The sequence below is a fragment of the Desmodus rotundus genome, chromosome 3 (genome assembly GCF_022682495.2).
Source record: "Desmodus rotundus isolate HL8 chromosome 3, HLdesRot8A.1, whole genome shotgun sequence".
Lineage (NCBI taxonomy): Eukaryota > Metazoa > Chordata > Mammalia > Chiroptera > Phyllostomidae > Desmodus > Desmodus rotundus.
In genome coordinates, this window is record NC_071389.1 from 67832881 (window position 1) to 67854511 (window position 21631).

At 38.0% G+C, this 21631-nt stretch overlaps 1 protein-coding gene across 3 annotated transcripts in view; it reads left to right on the forward strand.

Moving 5' to 3' along the window:
- Window positions 1-21631, forward strand: part of RPAP2 (RNA polymerase II associated protein 2) — a 116751-nt gene that overhangs the window by 46361 nt on the left and 48759 nt on the right. For all 3 annotated transcript variants that reach the window (XM_053920313.1, XM_053920312.2, XM_024565373.3), the window contains exon 11: window positions 2886-2954. In XM_053920313.1, coding sequence (XP_053776288.1) covers window positions 2886-2954 — 69 coding nt within the window. The remainder of the gene's footprint in view (window positions 1-2885; window positions 2955-21631) is intronic.

Consider the following 21631-nt stretch of genomic DNA (forward strand, 5'->3'; position numbering starts at 1 on the left):
CCTCTGTTCTTCTTGTTTGCTCAGTTTGTTTTTAGATTTAATTGTTGATATGTATTTATTGCCATTTTATTATATATAGTTTTGATCTTTTTCTTATATGAGTCCCTTTAACATTTCATATAATAATGGCTTGATGATGGTGAACTCCTTTAATTTTTTCTTCTCTGGGAAGCTCTTTATTTGCCCTTCAATTCTAAATTATAGCTTTTCTGGGTAAAGCAATCTTGACTCTAGGTCCCTGCTTTTGATGACTTTGAATATTTCTTGCCAAGCCCTTCTAGCGTGTAAAGTTTCTTTTGAGAAATCAGCTGACAGTTTTATGGGAACTCAATTGTAGGTAACTAGCTCCTTGTGCTGCTTTTAAGATTCTCTCTGTATCTTTAACCTTTGGCATTTTAATTATAATGTGTCTTAGAGAGGGTCTCTACATCTATCTTGTTTGGGACTGTGCTTCCTGGACTTTCATGTCTATTTCCTTCACCAAATTGGGGAAGTTTTCTTGCATTATTTTTTATAGATGTCCAGTTTCTTGCTCTTTCTCTTCTCCTTCTGGCACCCCTATGATGCAAATGTTGAAATGCTTGAAGTTGTCCCAGAGGTTCCTTACACTATCCTCAGGTTGGGCTTTTGTTTTATCTTTTTTTTTTTTTTTTTTTTTGGAGATTCTTCTTTCTTGTTGTTCTGATTGGTTGTTTTTTTTTGCTTTCTTACGTTTCAAATCATTGATTTGATTCTTGGCTTCATCCACTGTACTGTTGTTTCCCTGTAAATTGTTCTTTATTCAGTTAGTGTATCCTTCATCTCTGACTGTATCTGTTTTATGTTGTTGAGGTCCTCACTTAAGTCCTAGAGCATCCTTATAACCAGTGTTTTGAACTCTGCATCTGATAGATAGCTTATATGTATTTTGTTTAGCTCTTTTTCTGGGGTTCTGATCTGTTCTTTCATTTGGGCCATATTTCTTTCTCTGCTCATTTTGGCAGCCTCCCTATGTTTGTTTCTATGTATTAGGTAGAGCTGCTATGACTGCCTGTCTTGGTAGTGTGGCCTAATGTAGTATGAGTCTTATAAGTACAGTGGCACAGCCTCCCCTATCACCCAAGCTGGGTACTTGAAGTGTGCCCTTCATGTGGGCTGAGTATACCTCCTCTTGTTGAGACTTGATTGATGTTGTCATGTCAGTGGGAGGGATGTACCCAGGCCAGTCAGCTTCAAGGACTGGTTTTGACTCCTGACCAGCCACCTCCACCCTCTATGGTGGATCAGCTGTGCAGGGGCAGGGTGGTGGTACTCCAGTGTCATCTGTAGCTGTCTACTGGGTGTACAAGCCCTGGGGTTTCCCAGGAGGTGCAGGCAAGGTCAGCTCTCTCCTGTGTTCTTCCTGGGGCCACCCTGCATGACCTCCAAAAGCAATCTGCAGATGGCTACTACTTTTGCTGGGCTTCGAGGTTCCCAAGTGAAGCTAAACTATGAATCTAGGTTCTCTGCTGCTAGTGCCAGGCCTGGGACCACTTAGCAAGAGGTATGGGGGAGGGGGGGGCTGGTGAATCACTGAGGCCTGCTGTTGCTTGTCTGAGAGAATTTAGGAAGTTGTGGAGTGTGAGCCAAGACCAGCCTTTCATATGGAAAAGCCACTGTTAACTGCTTGGGTGGGCCCAAAAATTGGGTGGGGCAGAGCCCAGGGGATCTCCAAGGTGGGGCAAACAGTGTCAGCCAGGTTGTTGGAATCTCAAATATGTCCTGACTGTCACCTCTGTGGCTCTGTGGGGGGAAGGTTCAGAAAAGTAACAATGGCCTCTGTCCACCTTTCTGTCTGAGAGAAAGCTGTCCCCCAGTTCTTGCCTTGATACCAGAGACTTCAGTTCCACCCCGTGCACCAGTGGTGCCTTTCAAGCTGCTACCCTGGTGCTGGAGTGCAGGAGGAGTAAATCTGAGTAAGTCTGTGTGTAAGTTCGTTCAGAGGAACTCCTTGGGACTTAAGCAGTGTCTTCCACCGACACAATCTCTGCTGGTTTTTGCAGCCAGAATTATGGGGACTTATCTTCCTGGCAGTGGAACCCTGGGCTGGAGGGCCTGGTGTGGGGCCAGGACTCCTCGCTCCTGAGATATCCCTCCTGAGTTTTTATCCACCACATGTGGATGTGGGACCAGCCCATTCAGCATCTCCACATCTCTACATCTCCTATCTGGATTAATACGGTTTCTTTAAGTTATTGGACTTTCATGCAACTCGATTTCTGACGGTTCTGAGTGATGGCTGTTCTATAGTTCCGTTGTAATTTTGATGTGGTTGTGCAAGGAGGCGCAAGCCATGTTTACCTACACCTCTGTCTTGACTGGAAGACTCTCAATTTATTACTGATTTTTTTTAATTTAAATTTTCTTGATGAAGACCTAGTCTTAAAATGTATTAAGTGAATGCTCATTTCTGTAAATTGTGGGTTATGACATCCCTCACTTGCCTATTGCCAACCTGGCCCAATGTGGAAAGGTGCAAAAGATGAATTAAAATTAAAATCAGAAATTGCTTACCTTGTTAGCTTTAATAAAATGTTTGATTGAGGAAAACATACAGCATATGATCATAGGGAGGTGTTTACATGTGTATATTTTAATAAAATATGCAATTTACATTCTCATGTTTTCCATTTTGTCTAATAGTAGCATTGTTATAAATATATAAAATTGGGGCTGGAGCACTTACTTTTGAGAAAGTCCTTATCAGACACTGAGTATCAAGCCACATTATTATGCTATTGACTCTCCTTTCAAATATAACAAGAATAGAAAAAATAGTGCTTGACACTTGATGTCAATATTCTGACTTTTCTATAAATAGAAGAATATAACAATCCCTTGGTAAATTTTACTGTACTGTCTTTCAGATTAACAAATAGAAATATTATACACAAACCTGCAGAATGGACCTTAATTGCTGTGGCGTTGCTGTCATTGTAAGTACTCTTCCGGACTTGAACTCTACTACATATGAAGAATTTTGATTAGGGAAAAACAGAGTTGTTCATTGATTTCATGGACATCCTTAGAAAATGTACCTCTGTTTTGTGCTTTATTTTTCTTTCCCTTATAATAAATAGCTTATATAAAGTGATGTACTATATTTTGATAAGCTTTAATCATTCTCTATATTTTTTTACTATCTTTTTTCTGGAGGGCCTTTTTTATCACAAGTAGTATCCTTTTAAAACACAAGAACATCATCTCCATGTGGGATATATACAGAATAGTCCTTTAGTTTTATTTTTAAGAGTGTTTTATTAACATTAAATGGGCCTCATTATTTTAAATCTGTGTTTTTATCAACATACATAATGCTATTTCATTTTTCTTCAACATATTTTATCACTGATAGTATCAGAAAAGTTTCATTTTCCAAATTAATGTATATCTTTAAAATAGATTTAACGGAACTAAATACCACATAAGCATATATAAAACATTTAATACTCATTCACCTTTTAAGAAATCACTAGTGGTTTCTAAGGATGTCTTTCAATAGGGTTAAAACCATCTAGTAAGTGTAGTGCTTTTCAGCTTGAATTGAAAAGTATTTTTTGAGGACCATTCATTATTGCATTATCATTGCTACTTTGGTGCTTGTTAGGTCATTGAAGCCCATAGGACATTGAACACATACCAGACACTCACAAGTCAAGAAGTGTTATGAGTCAGCCTCACAGCATCTCCAGCCCTGCTTTCTCTTCCTTTGATATTACTTTAGTCTGACATCTTGCTCTGGCTTTACTGTCCCATGGAATGCTGTGCTGAGAGACATTAGAGTAGGCTTCACTGAGCCGGCGTTTGAGTCACCCAGTCAGATACTGCTCACATGATTCATTAAATCAGAACACAGAAAATAACTTTACTTGAATGCCCTGATATAAATTTTTTATCAACTAAAAGAACAAATCTTTTATCATTTCTTCTATTCAGTGTTCCAGTTCAATTGGTTATTTGTGAAACAAATCTTATTAATTTTTCAGAAAGTTCTTTCCACTTTATGAAATTTGTAAATATTTTGGTCATGGCAAAAAAAAAGAAAAAAATCAGTATCTCTGCTCACCCACCATATCCTATGCCTTTTAATAAACCCTCACAGATAACTGTTTAACTGTACTTCTGCAATTCATTATACTAAAGAGGAAGTAACTTTTTTGGTTGACAAGTCAGAAGCCTAAATCCAGCAGTAATCTCAGAATCTTGCTTTCTAAGCCAGTAACTGGAAGTATTATCTTAATGAGCAGCTGCTTACTAAGAACGCATGTTAGGTCCTACTTGTTTTTTTGTATCAAATTCTTTCCACATCTCCAGAATATATAGCAAGGATCAAATAAAATGTGTAAAATGAAATAATAAAGGCTACCATAAAATTTCATGTGATTTTTCCATATAAAAATAAACCTCTAGTGTTTGATTTTAGTAGAGGCACCCCTGTGGCAAAAAATACTGAAAGCTTTCCTAGTCCTTTTATGCACTATTTGACTTTCCTAATTTTGAATGTAGTGTAGGGAACCTCTTATTTAAAGACTCAGTGACCCATAAAAATAGTAAGTTCATTCAATTCCAGAAAGGAGCTGCACACATCCTATATGCCTTGCGTGTTTCACGTTGTGCAATCAGTCTTGAGGTTTTCGCAGTAGACACTGACTCTCCTATTGTCATTTGCCTTGAATCCTTTCATTACTCACTAACCCCTACATCTAGATCTACCCATCTTCTCCTAGTCCTTGGTCCTTTTGATACCTAGACAACTAAAATTCTTTCCAGTTAAGACCCTTTTTGCTTCCCCGCCTCATTGACCTGCCTTTGGCTTAAAAAAAAAAAAAAAATCTTCAGCCCTGGCTGGTGTTACTCAGTGGGTTGAATGTCAGCCTCTGAACTAAAGGATTGCCGGTTCAATTCCCAGTCAGGGCACATGCCTGGGTTGCGGACCAGGTCCCCAGTAGGGGTCAAGCTAGAGGCAACCACACATTGATGTTTCTCTCCCTCTCTTTCTCCCTCCCTTTTCCTCTCTAAAAATAAATAAATAAAATCTTTAAAAAAAAATCTTCAGTCACTATAGACACCAGGTCAGATGGCACTTTCTTAGTTTTTGTCTTTCAACTCTTGTTTTCTTACGATTCTGACTTTTACCATTGGCCCTTCTTATAAGGTGTCACTGATCGTTTCCATTCTGCATTTGCATTCTGTATCTTCACTAGCTGAATCTCCTCATTCTTTGGTCATCAGCTCCTAAGACTACTGTGTCCTGCCCCCCATATTATTTTATTTCTTATTTCCTCTTTTCTCAGAAAGTCCCCTTTGGCTTTTCATATTTCTGCCACAACACCCACCCCCCAACCCCCCCGGAATCTGTGGCTCAAGTGAAACCCCTTTCAATCTCAGCCTTGTCCTTTTATTACCCTTTTAATATAAATATCACTATATGAAATGGGGATAAAATTAAAATACAAGTGCATCATGTTAAAATTAATCCCATTGATTTCTGTAAAGTAGAATTATACTTTATATTTGCACCTCTTTCTTCCCACTTACAGTTCACCATTACTTAAGAAGGCCCTTTGTCATTGGGGAAAGAAAATTTAGGCATGAGGGCTAGCATTGCATAAAGAACTTTAAACAGTGAAAATATGGAGATTTTTTCTTTAATTTTTGTTCATTGATTTTAGAGAGAAAGAAAAGGCGGGTGGAAAGAGAGAGAGAAAAAACATTGATTTGTTGTGCCACTTATTTATGCATTCATTGGTTGCTTCTTGTATGTGTCCTAACTGGGGATTGAACCTGCAACCTTGGTGATTTGGGGTGATGCTCTAGCCAACTGAGCTACCCGGCCAGGGCCAATATGGAGATTTTAGCCACCCAAAGAGACATGCATATATAGAGAAAGGAGGTAACACACTCACATATACTTGTGTATGGATTGTCCATGCTTGGTTGGGAGTAGTAACCCAACCATTCAGCCTTTTAACTTATTGCCACTACAATTGAACATAGGCATACATGGGAGTATCTTCTTTTAAAATAATTATAATTCAGAAAACCTTCACATCTACTCTCACATTTTCAAAGGAATTTTTTTAGTCATTATTTGTAGACATTTGTGGAATTTATGTTTAAAAAATGAATTTCTTAGAAGTCTTTATAGCTAGGAAAAAGATTCTGAATGGCTTAAAAGTCTACATAACACTTTTAAAGGTCAGTTGTAGTCATTGAAATGAGTATAATAAGATAATATGTTCAGTATTACTATAACAATGCTACTATTCTTTGTATATGAATATTGCAAAGTTTTTGTATTACTAGCATTTGTTTAATGCATGAAAGCTGTTTTCAAAATTCCTCATGAGAACTTAGAAAAGGGTACATACAGGGTAAGGTAAAAGTAGGTTTACAGTTGAGTATGCAAAACACAGTATTATTATTTATTAATTATTGTATTATTTTCCATACAGACAACCATAAACCTACTTTTGCCCCACATTGTATATACTTACATAATTTTATTAGTATGTTGCTATACTGGCTCATGTCTAACTCTTGTTAGAGGAAAAAAGTCAACATTTTGAGCAAAACATGATAGTTTAGTAAATGTAAACTGGGTCTTGAATTTTCACATCTGTATTCTTAAAAGTAAATAAGGTGTTTCTATAGCAAATTGTCTTTTCCTGGTAACTTCCCTTATACTTTCACAGATGTTTTAACCTTGAAATATTGGAACTACAATGTGTAATTTATAGTGTATACTGATAAGAATGTTATACCCATAAAATCTAAGAAGGAAATTGATCAAATCAGATTGCTGCATTTGAGCTTTTCACAGTCAGTGAAGCGCATCTGTATGTAAGAACACACCATGATCCATTCCCACTTCATTTCGATTTCTCACTACTTTCATAGGACTTGACTGGCCAGTGGGGCTGCAACATTTTTGACATTTATATTATGTATTCAGATCCTAAATAGTTACCAAAAGCATAGGGAAAGACCTTTATTAAAAAAAAATTAATCTTTATTGTATTTTTTTTACATTACTTTTTAGTCCCCTTATACCTCCCACCCCCAGCAATCACCACACTGTTGTCCATGTCCATGAGTTCTTTTTCCTTTTTGTTCAATCCCTCCACCCCCTAACCTCCCGCCACTAGCTGTCATCCTGCACTCCATCTATGATTCTGTCCCCATTTTCCTTGTTAATTCAATCTATTCATTAGTTTCTTCCACATATGAGTAAAATTATATGGTATTTGTCTTTCTCTGACTGGCTTATTTCACTTAGCATAATGTTCTCCAGGTCCATCTCCAATGTTGCAAAGGGTAAAATTTTCTTCTTTTTTATAGTTGAGTTGAAGTCCATTGTGTAAATGTCCCATCGTTGTTTTATCCACTCATCTATTGAGGGATACTTGGCCTGCTTCCATATTTGGTGATTGTAAATAACACTGCAATGAACATAGGGGTGCTTATGTTCTTTCAAATTAATGTGTTGGATTCCTGTGGACGTATTCCCAGAAGTGGGATCACTGGGTCAAAATGCAGATCTATTTTTAATTTTTTGAAGTATCTCCATACTGGGGAAAGACCTTTTAAAAGCAGAGCTTAAGTAGGATACATTTACTTAATAGTGAAGGAATTAATGTCCCTTTAGTTTTCTAATTTTTATTTAATGTTATAATTAACAAAGACTCTTAAGAACTTACCCATAGAACATCTATAATAATGATAATTGACCCAGTTTTTTTTTAAATAATTGATTACAAATGCAATAAACTAACCTGGTAATTGGTATTATTGCTCAAGCACGTGGTTATAGCAATTTTATATCATAATTGAACTTTATCAGACTTTATTTCTTAAACTATATGTTGAAATAATACAAAGCTGAATCTGATTTTCCCACATAAGTATGCTCTAGTAAGATATTAGTCTATTTTCACAGTCTTGATGCATGATTTTTCATGAAAATGTAAGTGTAGATAGTCTGCTATAAGTACTTTAGTACCTATATACTCTATTGTGTAAAGCTAGTTAATGTCTTTATATATTTTGACATGTTGTGTATTGAATTAGGAAGTTTATTAATTACACTAAAGTGAATTTTATGATGCCTCTTAATATTATATCATATATTTGGTTTTATATTCCTCATAATTTTCATCTTACCCTTAATATAGGAAAACAAAAATTGAAGAATCAGTTGTCATAATGGTCACTGTATTCAGAATAGTTTTTTCTCAAAAGATTTTGACTGGTATTTTGAGAAGATTTTATATATAGCCATAGGACACCTCCCTCAGCTCAATACCTTTTCTTCCTACTCTTCCCTTTGCTCTTAATGTTTTTAGTCGTCTTTGAACTTTGTCGTTATAGTTGAGCCTATAACACAAGAGGGGACTGTGCGGGTGGTGATCTAAAGCTGAGAATTCTAGGGAACAATCTAGACCAGGGGTGTCAAACTCATTTTCACCAGGGGCCACATCAGGCTTGTGGTTACCTTCAAAGGGCTGAATGTAATTTTAGGACTGTATAAATGTAACTACTCCTTAACTAGAGGCAAAGAGCTCTACAGTCAGCCTTTTGAAGGCAACTGCGAGGCTGATGTGGCCCCCAGTGAAAATGAGTTTGACACCCCTGATCTCTAGACCAAGGCTGGCAACCCAAGAGAGGCCACTAGAGGCAGCTGTGGAGAAACAAGTTGACCAGGCCTGTCTGTCTTCATGTGCAGCCCACATATCAGAAATGGGAATCTGTTTCCTCAAAGACTTCTTATATTTAAAATGTAACTTTTCCACCCACGTTTAATATGGAATCTTTGTAAATAGGCCACCACTTTGTATTATGATGATCCCTATGGTTAATTGTAGACAGGAGTCAAATGTCTCTTAGTGAGTAGCCAGGGAGAGAGGTATGTGTTGTGATCCATGGAAGTGATTTGGTTATCTGATGAAGGAGATGAATACTTTGTATTAGTTAGAATAGCGGGTAAGGAGTGACTTGTGATAGTCTAACATGGATACATGCTATTCCTAGTCTTATGCCCTTGATGTTTTTAAATGGAAAGCTTTTAAGATCATCTCCAAAAATGTCTGCTTTCATTTTATTTATCTGAACTGTCTGTCTGCAGTGAACTGTGGCCCACTTCCTAGGCAAAGACCATGCAATAGTTTATTCCCCCTAAAAGCTTTGAGTATTCCCGTCGTTCAGGGAGTAGCATGTAAGTCCTGGGAAATGGTATATAAACAAGCTCAACTTAAGCATGATCACTCAACAAAAGCCTTCACTGGACATGGGCAGCCACTTTAAGTAACCATCATAGAGAGATAGATGCTCGGGTGAGTCACTTCCCTCGGGTACCAGGCATGGATGGAAAGATGTGACTAAGGCTTTTTGCCTCAGCTTATTGTTTTTTATAGCCCACCCATTGCTAATTTCCTTAGAGAAATGCGTGAGCACGCAATGAAAAATGAAGAGCTGGTTCCTTTGAAATGTATTAGTTCTCAGAAGCATTCCAAAGCCTTTCTCTTAACATTCTTAATTTTGTCGAGTATTTGGGACAATAATAGATCATTGGGAAAAAATGTTCCCTTATAATTATGGAATTGTTGTAGATAAGTGAATTTTTATTGAGATATAATTCATATAAAAGTCACCATTTTAAAGTATACAATTTAGTGGTTTTTAGTGTATTCACTATATTATACAACTATGACCCTAATCTAATTTCAAAACATTTTGTCACTCCAAAAAGAAACCTCAGATCTGTTAGCTTATCCTCAATTTCCCCTTCCTGAATCCCCCGACAACCACTAATCTGTGTCTGTGGATTTACCTCTTCTGAACAGCTCATACAGATGGAATCATATAATTTGTGGTGTTTTGTGTTTGGCTTCTTTCACTTGACGTATTTTCAAGGTTCATTCGTATTGTTGCATGCAACAGTACTTTATTCCTTTTTATGGTTGAGTAATATTCCATTTTGTGGGTAATACAGAATATGATTTATTGATTGCTCAGTTGTTTCTACTTTGGCTATTATGAATATTAGGTATAAGTTTTCGTATGAACATATGTTTTCAGTTCTCTGGGATATGTACCTAGGAACGGAATTACTGGGTCATACGGTAACTATGTTTAACCTTTTGAGGAAATGCTACACTGTTTTCTACAGTGGCTACACTGTTTGTAATTTCCACTGGCAATATATAGGGCTCCATAGATTGAACTTTAAAGGTCATCTCTTTTTGCCTCACACCCAGTAGTCATTTTAGAGGCTTATATTTGCAACTTTTTAAAACTTAAATATGCCTATTCTGATTAATTTTAGACTTTCATGGACTTGTAATATCAAATTCTTATGTTCTTGGAATTTCTACTACATATGCCAAATGAGTACCCCCACACACTGAAAAAAAAGATAATAGTGTTGAATATGAGACCATATAAATTAAATGTCTGAACCACAACTGGTGGTATTTATTTTGGATTCTTCCACATCCATAACATTCCTTTTGTTTGTTTTTCTTGCTTGTGTAAATCTTGGATTTATCTTACAGTGTTTACTATCACAGCACCTTGTCATTGTGAAGTTTATGTATTTACCTATTTACTGAGGATTAAACAGTACTGAAATTATTTTCAACCTCCCCATATTCATTGCTGAGAGCTTATATTTTAAAAAATACAATATTTTTAAATTTAAGTAACTTTACCCCCACCCAGCAGGACTATGTGAGAATCCAGAGATTTTCTAAAGAAAACATAATAGTTGTTCAAAATGTTCCCCTCAGTGCCCTGATTGGTATGGCCCAGTTGGTTGCGCCTTGTCCCACAAAATTAAAACTTGCTGGTTCAATTCTTGGTTAGGGCACAAACCTGGGTTGCAGGTTCCGTCCCCAGTGAGGGGTGTATGAGAGGCAACAAATCGATGTTTCTTTCCCTTTCTCCCTCCCACCCCTCTCTCTAAAAATAAATGAGTAAAATCTTTTTTAAAAAGTTTCCCTCAGAAATCCCCATATTTTTGGCAATTTTATAAGGTTAGTTTTGTTTTTTGTTGTTTTATTTTTTAATCCATAAGTCGCTGAGAGTCCTCAACCTCTGGCCACAATAAATACTAAAGTTACCAAGGCTTCTCAGCAAAAAAAAAAAAAAAGAGAGAGAGAGAGAGAAGTACATCCCAAGCGGCAGCAGTGGCAATGATGACACTAAGTACAATAGCAAGTAGCACTTGCTCTTGCAAGTCACAGCCTTGATTTAAGGAGTCAGTCTCCATATCTACCTATGACATCTTCACATCCTGACTGAGCTCACTGAGGGGACAGAGCTGGGGAGGTTGGAAGCATGAGGCTTAAGGGCATCATTCTCTCCAGCCTCAGGGTTCTGCACTGTAAGAGTATGAGCATTTTTTCAATCTTAAAGCATTGAAAAAAGCTGGAGCCCCTATTCTGAGAGAATTGTTACATAGCAACAGTTATGACAAAAAGCTTTCCAACACTCATCTACAAAGCTCCTCTATAGATCTGTCACAAACAGGATTTAGATATAAAGTTTTAAAGTCACTACAGCCCAGCCCTTTAAACAAACCTTTGTGTAATATATCACTACAAAGTGAATTACAAAGAACTCATTTCTTTTGAATTAGAAATATCAATGGAAAGCATCCCTGCTTCCTTATTAATAGGTAATCCTAAAGTATCAAATGCAAATATTATCAGGGTATAAACCATCTGTTATAAGAAAAACTTTTTATTTTACTTGGCTATCATAGTCTTTTATAATCAAAGTTTTTATCTGAAGTTTCTAGATAGTAGTTCTGAAGTAGAAAGCCCATGACATATTCCTTCATGGTATGATGTTCTTGTCTGCTTTCTTTATTTTTCTTAGAATTTCTTAACAGTAATATCCTCACATGCCTCCTGGTTTTCAAATTTGGGACTATTGAAAGAGACGATGGAGATGAGTATATTTAGCGTCGGAACCAACTGAAGTGTGCTGAGAGAGCTGTGGTGACACTGCCGAGTATTACTACTTTGTTAGATATCTCAGGCATTAAGCTTAACAGAGACCCGCATGGAATGATGTGGCCAGTCACTCTGTGGAAGGGTTACAGAGTACGCACGCAGGCAAATGGGAGGAATGCCCCCAAGGCTCCTTTACTCTCTTTCTACTACAGACTTAGCTGACATTTTATTGCTTTACACATCAAAGATGCGGAATCTTCTTTGGATGCAGAAGGAGACAGTGGTGTGGTTTAGTACCCCAGCATTATACTAAAGGTGGTGAAGAACAAAATGAAATGTTTAAGTTTGTTTTTTAATGTAAAAATATACTTTAAAATATTTTGCTTACAGAATTCTCATCAGAATTGTGAGCCTCTTTTTTCTCCCTTCCACATCATTTTTTACGTTTGATTCTGGGAATAAGTCTTATCAATGAATAGGGATGTCTAAAAAGTTGTTACTTTATGTGAGAGTTTCTGATTCTGTGTTCAGATCACGTTTAATGAAATTTTGAAAATAGTTCTAGAATAACATTTTCCCTTTTTTGCTTCCTCCTTTTTTTTTTTTTCTCATTGATGAAAAGATTCATTAGTACATCTTCTTTGAACTAAGTATGGAAGAGTAACTTGAGTTTCTTCTCTGGGATAGTACTGTCTAATTGTTAATTAACAGATTAGTAAGTACCTTACTTGCAGCCCTGATTTTTTTTTTCTGAAGAGTTTGTTTGGATGTTTGGGGGGGGGGGGGTTTGTCTTCAATATCATGCCTGAAAACCATCGTAAGTAGTGCCCACATATACCAGAAAAGCTGAGACTCCTAGTTTACTGTAACATCATAACTAGAAATCAGTATAGGAGCTGTTGTCTACACAATAATTTCAAATACTTAGAAATCTGACTCAAAATACACCCACAAATATTTATTGAGCAACTGCTGTGGGTAAGACTGTGTCTTAGACCCGGTGGGGGATGCAGAAGTTAAACAAAGCCCCTGCCCTCGAACACTTCACAGCCTGCTGGAGCTTGAGAAAAGAGAGACCCACATGTGCACATGTAACTACAATAAAAAGTTTAATGTATTAAATGGCAACAAAAAGTACAAACTGTTGTGGAGGTTCAAAGAAGCAAAGATCTCAACTAGGAATATCAAAAAAAGGTTGCATAGAAGTAGGATTTGTGATGGGCCCAAAAGATAGAAGGGGATTTAAAAAATAGAAATGAAAGGATGGGGCAATTCTAGGAATTATAGTATGAAAAAAGAAGAGCTGTAGTTAAAAGTACAAGATAACTGAAAAGAGTGATTGGGAAGTTGGGTTTGTTGTAGAGATTGATCCTTTGATGGCAAGTAAACTTATTTCAGTGGACAGTGAAAGTCATTTAAGTTTTGAACACACAGTACCATCCTGAAGCCTGTGCTTTAGGAGGCTCAGTCTTTTGCAAAGTCAGATCTGATCCTGCCTTCCGCCTTGTACCAGTTCCTTCAAAGGCTTCATGGCTCTTTAAGAAACAACTCTATGGTAGCCTACGGACATGGCCCTGCGTGGTGCAGCCACTTCTCCTGCCTCCTCATCTCACATCACCCTGTCTTGTTCTCCCCGTTCCTGCCACTCTTACTTCTTTCAGCCCTTCTCAGTCATGCTCTCTCTAACCATGACACAGGTTGTTCCCTCTGTCCAGAATGTTCTTCCCTCCTCATTTTCTTTGGTTAATTTACCTTCATCTTTCCCTGACTAGATTGAATATCCTTATAAATAGAACTTCATAACACCAGGCACTTGCCTTTTCTAGCACTTGTCCTGTTTTCAGTTTCATATTTAATTGTATGATTACTTGATTAATACCTGTCTCATTGAACTTGATGATTTTAGGGGTTCTATATCTGATTTTATTCAACATTATATACTCAGCACTTAGCATTGTGCCTAGAATATCATGGATTTACAATAAATACCTGGCAGAGAATGAATAAATGAATGAAATTAAGTAGGAAGCAACCATTTCTTGCTCTTTGTTGACACATTTTCTACTGCCTGCAAGTGCTTATTCGTCTTTAAAGTAAAAAAAAAAAAAAAAAAAAAAAAAAAAAAACTACCCTTTATTCTTAACCTCACTGACTCAAACTACCATCCATTCACTTAACCAAACTTCTTGAAGAGCTAGTCTATTGTCCATGGTTGTAGTGCTTTTCATTAAATCCCTTACATTCTGGCTGTTGTCCACACAATTTATGACATGAATTTTCTCAAAGCCTCTTCCAGTAACAGCCTAGTTAACCAAAGAGCACTGAGGCAGTGAATTAAAATGATTGCAATGGAAGTGAAATGTTAGAGACCCATGTTGAGAGATATTACAGCTCCGGAATCTACACAGTTTAGCAGTGTGGTAGGCGGAGAGTCAAACAGGATTTCACACTATTAAGACAGATTATCCAGTTGGGTGGTTCCCTAGTAGGTAGTTAAGAATGTAGAATTGGAGCTGAAGTATGGTAAGGAAAATCAGAGGCCTAGATTTGGGGGTCAGCATCGTGTTAGGTGAGATGGCCTAGGTAAAGGGTGTCCAGTGCAGAGTCATCCACACCCATGCCAAGGATGCCTGAGGATACAGAGAAAGGGGGAAAATGGTCATTTTCTGAACATCAACTGTGGGCAAATACTGTGTTAGACTCTTTGTATTTGCTGTTTCATTTGACCCTCATATCAGTGAGGTCAGCGGTCATGTCCCACTTGCAGAGGAAGGAAACAGACTGGGAAGATAAGCACCTTCTCCAAGGTCAAAATTCATGCACTTACCGCTGCACAGTGTACCTCAGGAAGGTGTGTATGCAACCAGAACACTATCGAGGAATCTGAAGTCCAAGAAAGGTGGCAACTGCCTTTCTGAGCAGCAGTAGTTATTCTCTGCTGAGCAAGGACTGAAAACAGGCTGTGGTTTTGGCAATTAGGTGGTTGTAGGTGACCTTTGTGAAAGCAGTTCCCTATAGAAGGACAGGAGTAGAGACCATCTGGTCTCCTGTAGTAAACAGTTGTAAAGATACTACATGTAGCAAATGTTGACCACTCTTTATGTTCATTGGTTGGCAGAAAAGAGGAGAAAGATCTAACATGGCAGATCTTCAGAAGACTCGTCAGGATAGCGGAGGCTCGAGCGTCTTGGACGCAGAGGGAAAGGCGATGTTAGGTAGGGCTGGGGTTGCTAACAAGACCGAGGGTGACTGACGGACTGTGGCCCATGAAGAAACTTTGTCACAGGCACATTTGGGTTTCCTTTTTCTTCCCTAATTCCCATCACCCACCGCCTTTCCCACTGTTTTCCTCCTAGAAAGTGGGTGTTATTTCATAACATTTTGCCTCCTGTTAATTTCAGAAGTGAATGAGCCAAATCTTTTATGTTTCTCCTTCTTAAAGTCCATATTAGTATTACCGTTTCATTACTTGCTGATTGTCTCTTCACCCCTCCACCACAGGTCAGCGGTCTGCTCTAGGACAGTTACTTCAGGGCAGCATTTGACTTATGCAGCCACTATGTTTCATTCTGGTGACTAACTTTTTTTCTTGGTATGTATGGGTTTTACCTTCTCTGCCCTCTCATCTTTTATAACCTACACATCAGCATTAGGGACGACTACATGTACTTCACAAAATACACACACATTTTTATGGGAGGATAAGAGACTTCCATTCATGAAAAAGTTTTGTTTGGACACCGTGAGAACAGTACTAAACCGGGAAAGATGTCTTTAGTAAGTGAAGTGAATTTGAAACTGACTTCTTACCAAAACATCATCCCCACACAGCCAAGGACATTGTCTAGATTACTTTTGCCTCCCTAGTGCCCAGCACTCAATCTGACATTTCATGAGTACCCAGTTAATACTTGTAGAATAAATCAAATGAATGAACTGACAGGAAAATGTAGATAAATTTTTGTTGATATTATGGACCTAAATACAAAATTGGTAGCACTGGTAAAATTTCATTGTACAACGGCCCTCACTGGTGTGGCTCAGTTGGTTGGACGTTGTCCACAAACCAAAAGGTTCAGTTCCCATTCAAGGCACATGCCTAGGTTGTGGGTTCAGTCCCCGATCGGGGCACCTACGAGAGTCAATTGATGTTTCTCCCTCTCTCTTTCTCCCTCCCTTTCCCTCTCTCTAAAAAATAAATAAAATCTTTTCTAAAAAAATTCATTATGCAGGGAAAAACAAAACTAGTTGCTTACTATTATGAATGAAAGGAGGGATGGTGACCCTGTGTCTCTCTAATGATTCATGTTTTCCAGGGTGTGGGTATAGTCTACAGAATAGGACTGGGCTAAAAAGAATTGCCACCTTTAACCAAATGTAGCATTGGTTTTCTGCAAATATATTTTGTAAAATCTCTAATAAAAGTAACAAAAAACAAAGCTAGATGTAAATGTGAAATTGTTTTAACTCATAAATTTAGTGAACAATTAATTTTTAAAACATTTCTTTGATTTAAAAACTTTATTCCAAATACTACTTTTCTCTTGTCTTCCATGGACTTACTCTTCTATCTTCTGTAAATTGATAAACAGTTAATCACTAAGTATGTAGATACGGTACCAAATCTTTTATCTGATGCATCACAGATACAGTTCTGGAGAATTCTTTAAATGTTTTACTTGTTGGTATTTGTTCATTGAATTGGAAGCATTTATCAAATATTAATGGATCCTAATGGAAAATTTCACTCTAGAGGCCAGTTCTTCTTTTAACTAGTTTTTACTGATTGTATTATATTAACTAGTCTTGCAAACTTGAAAGTTATAAAGAGAAAAAAGTGATTATTTCCAGATGTATTGACTACTTATTAAATTCAAGCTCCTAGTGTGTCTTTTCCCTGTTGTCTTTAAATACTTCCATTTAAATTGTGTATTGTAGACACTTAACACCTTTTTTAATACTCTTCCTGCATGTGACTCTTCTCATTCTGGTAGTCCTGGTTAACAATAAAGTCATACGATTCTTACAAGCAAAATTCAAATGCTTCCGTGTTACTCAATGTTTCAGTATTTCTACAGAGGTTTAGAACAAATGATGAAGGCCAGAGGGTAAAATGAGGCTTGGTGTTACCTAGTTCTCACTGCTGGTGGTTGTGTTGTCCCGCTCTTCACTTTGAATGAGGAGTTTGAGAGTTGGCTGTTTATGTCAGTGCAGCTCAGGTACACTCTGCCTTAAAAGACAGGACTTGTCATAACACACCAGACTAATGTCAGTACTCCAGCGGAACAGAAGGACTCGGCAAACTACTGCAGACTGCTTGGTGAATACCTGCAGCGTCTGTGGAGGTGAAATCCCATTACAGTAACCCAATTGCCTGTGCTGTTTCACAGTTTTGTTATTTACTGATTTTTTTTTTCTGTTGAGTTTTTCAGCCCCCACATTATGATGATGTTCGTTACATAGAAGTTTTTAAGTGCAGTGAGTGACAAATGAGCTGCACTGCAAAAAATGTTTTGAAAGAATAAAGCGACTGCCAGGTTGTAACTAGTATTCCGATGATTTCAGTGTACAGAAAAACATTGCTTACCAGAAACACTAAGACTTACGCATTCTCTGAAATTCCCCAAACTATAAAATTAAATGCCAGTAACAAGATCTCTTCAGCTAAGGTCATACATTGAGATATATAGTTACATATTGAAGATAGGAATAAAGATATGTATTCTTTCCTCAAGGGGGAAAAAGTACACATTTGGGGAAAATATTTATGTAATTTGAAGGTATACGTGAACCCTAATATCCCAGATTAGGATGAGGAAGTAGAGTCAGTGAATATAGATTTCTCTTTTTAGAAACTTGAGAAGGGTAGGGGAGAGATTGAACAGTAACATTTCGTTTCGGATGAGAGAGGATTAATAAGCATGCTGATAGGGTATGGAGAGGGAGCCAGTAAAGAAATAATGTGAAGCTGGGGCGAGGGCCGGGGGGTGCAGCACTATGGTATACATAGTAAAACAGAGTCCCAGAGGAGGCACAAAGAAATGGAATCCTGGTCACAGGCAGATGGAATAGCTTGAACAGGAGAAAAATACTACATCTTCCGAGACAGGAAGAAAAAAAATGAATAATATGTGGTATTAGGTAAATATGTAAGTTAAAGGAAGAGATTTTAAAATGCCTGACCTCACGCTTCAAGGAAGTAGCTAGGGTATGAGGTTGTGCTCTAAGAATGAAGAGATGGTGGTTGGGTAGAGAGTGTAGTAGTGGTAACAGAGTAGTCAGTGAGAGGATCTGGACAAGTAGCTAACCAAAGGCCAGAGAAAATTAACAGGTGACACCAAGTGCCCAGATGAGGCCCAAGATCGTGGATTTGTAGTGGTACCAATCTTCAGAGTTCCATTTTTCGTCCCACTCCCCGCCCCTCAGGAGTTTTCCTCTGTCCTGTTGTAGGTGTGAAGAAAGCAGGTCCTAGCATTGATCTCTGGTTGTCGTTTTGATGAATAGGAAAGCTAAGAGAAGGATGCAAGAGATTCAGAAGAGTGGTGGTGAAAGAAATTAGTTCAAAAAATCAGTGCAGACACACTTGGTGACAGAATGATGGAGTTGTCTTAGAGAAAAAAATTGGTCTTCCTAGTCAAATATATCTTGTGTCCTCCCCCCAGAGTTGTACAATATATTCAGCTCTGACATCTCTCCTAAGTTTGAAGGCCTTTTTCCCCCGCCCTGGGCATCTCCATTTGGATGTCTTTTAGTCAATTCAAACACAAATTGGAAAGTGACCTCATCTTCTCTTTCAAATGTCCCTTCTTCTCTGGTGACATTTCCACCTTCCCAATTATCCAGAATTAAAATCTGGATAAAAGCACCAAAAGCACCAAAATTTTGTCTTTGGTGCTTTTGTTGCCCTTATCTTCCATATCTGTTCAGTTGCTGAGTCCTGCCTTTTTAACTTCTCTTACCCAGTTGTTTTTCACCTTTCCAATGCTACTAAGCTCCCATGAGGCTTTCCTTACTTGCTTAGACTGCTGCAGTACAGCCGTTTAAAACAAGGCTCCTTTCTGCCCTCAACTAGTCCATCCTTCCTCCAGCCATAAGAATAAGCTCACTGAAGCTTCATTCTAATCAGAATTGGCCTTTGTTCAGAAACCTAGTGATAGCCCAGTTCCTATCACATCATTTTGCTTGCAATTCAAGACCCTCCTAAAGTGGCCTCATCCTGCCTATCCAAATTATTTTGCTACTGTGTCCACTGTTTCCCCTACGAGTGTCTTTGTCAGCATTGTGTACTGTGCTTAAAATTCCTTTCTTCTTTGTATCTGCCTCTCCTAGTCTTCAAATGTCAAATGTTCAAATATTACCATCTGCTTAGAAGCCTTTCTTAACCCCCTAGCACCTGAAATATTATGTTCCTTGTATAAATTCCTATAGAGGAGACCTTTCTTTTGGACTGTATTACCTTCTGCTTTGTTACATAGGCATTTATGTAAAGATCTCATTTCCTTTGCTATTCATTTTCTTCCAACAGTGTAATTAACAAGTATAATAAATGATCAGAACTGCACATATTTATCCACTTCAAAAAATTTTAATATATTTTATTGATTATGCCTTTAGAGTTGTCCCAATTTTTTCCCTCTTTCCCCCCTCTACCCAGTCCCCTCCTTTCCCTCCAGCAGTCCCCCTCCTAGTTCATGTCCATGGGTCATGCATATAAGTTCTTTGGTTTCTCCATTTCCTGTACTGGTCATAATATCCCCCTGTCTATTCTGTACCTACTAATTTGTACTTCTTAATCCCTGAAGCTTTTCCGCCCAACTGATAACCCTCCAAATGATCTCCATATCTATGATTCTGTTTCTGTTCTGCCTGTTTGCTTAGATTGTTTTTTTAGATTCAACTAAATCTAAATTCACAATTTAGATTTCACAATTGATTATTGTGAATTTATTGTCATTTTAATGTTCATAGTTTTGATCTTCTTTTTCTTAAATAAGTCCCTTTAACATTTCATATAATAAGGACTTGGTGATGATGAACTCCTTTAGTGTTACCTTGTCTGAAAGCATTTATCTGCCCTTCCATTCTAAATGATAGCTTTTCTGGATAGAGTAATCTAGGTTGTAGGTCCTTGCTTTTCATCACTTTGAATACTTCTTGCCAGTCCCCTTCTAACCTACAAAGTTTCTTTTGAGAAATCACCTGACAGTCTTATGGGAACTCCTTTGTAGGTAAGTATCTGCTTCTGTCTTGCTATTTTTAAGATTCTCTCTTTATTTTTAACTGTTGGCGTTTTAATTATGATGTGTCTTGGTGTGATCCTCTTTGTGTCCATTTAGTTTGGGACTGTCTTTGCTTCTTGTACATGTATGTCTGTTTCCTTCACCAAATTTGGGAAGTTTTCTTTCATTACTTTTTCAAATAAGTCTTCAATTTTTTGCTCTTTCTCTTCTCCTTCTGGCACCCCAGTGATTCAAATGTTAGTACATTTCAGTTTCTCCCAGATGCTCCGTAGCCTATCCTTTTTTGGATTCTTTTTTTTCTTGCTGTTTTGATTGAATATTTTTTTTCTTCCTAATGTTCCAAATCATTGATCTGATTTTTGGCTTCACCCACTCCACTGTTGGTTCCCTGTAGATTTTTCTTTATTTCACTTAATGTAACCTTCATTTCTGAGTTGTTCTTTTTTATGCTGTTGAAGTATCCAGTGAGTTCCTTGAGCATCCTAATAACCAATGTTTTGAACTCTGCATCTGATAAGTTGCTTTTCTTCATTTTGATCTTTTTCTGGAGTTTTGTTGTGTTCTTTCATTTGAGCCATACTGCTTTGTCTCCTCATTTTGTCAGCCTCCCTATGTTTGTTTCTACATATTAAATAGAGCCGTTTTGACTCCGTCTTAGTAATATGGCCTGTTGTAGAAAACTGCACCCCTAATTTGGATAGGGCCAAGCTTTAGGTAAGTGCTGGGGCGATGCAACCCGTGTAAACCAGGTTGATAGAGTCTCCAATATGGTGTCACCACTCTGTGGCTTTGCATGGGGGAGGGCTCAGAAAGGAGACAGTGCCACTGCCTGGCCTCTGGAGTTTTGTCCGGGAGGAAGCTGTCCCCTGGCACTTGTATGCCACTTGTGCCCTTCTAACTGCTGCCCTGGTGCTGAAGCCCAAAGGGAGTGAGTCTGCATAAGTCCTAAGTCTGTTATGGGCCCTTTAAGAGGAGACTCCTGAGAACCCCCCCCGTTTCTTCTGCCATCCTAACTCCCACAGGTTTTTACAGACAGAAGTTATGGGGACTTATCTTCCTGTCACTGGAACCCTGGGCTGGGTGGTCTGGTGTGGGGCTGGGATCCCTCACTCCTGAGGTATTCTCCCTGATTTTTATCTACCACACATGGGTATGGGCCTGCCCATTCCACATCTCCACATCTCCACCCCTGCTACCCATCTGGAAAAATGTGACTTCTTTAATTCCTTGGTTATCGGACTTCCATATAGCTCAATCAATATTCTGATGATTCTGGGTGATAATTTGTTTTGTAGTCTAGTTGCAGTTTTTGCTGTGGTTGTGTGAGGAGGCAAGCCATTTTTACCTACTCTTCCATCTGGACTAGAAGTCCACTTCAAAAATTTAATAGTGGTTATACATTAGAACACATAAGGA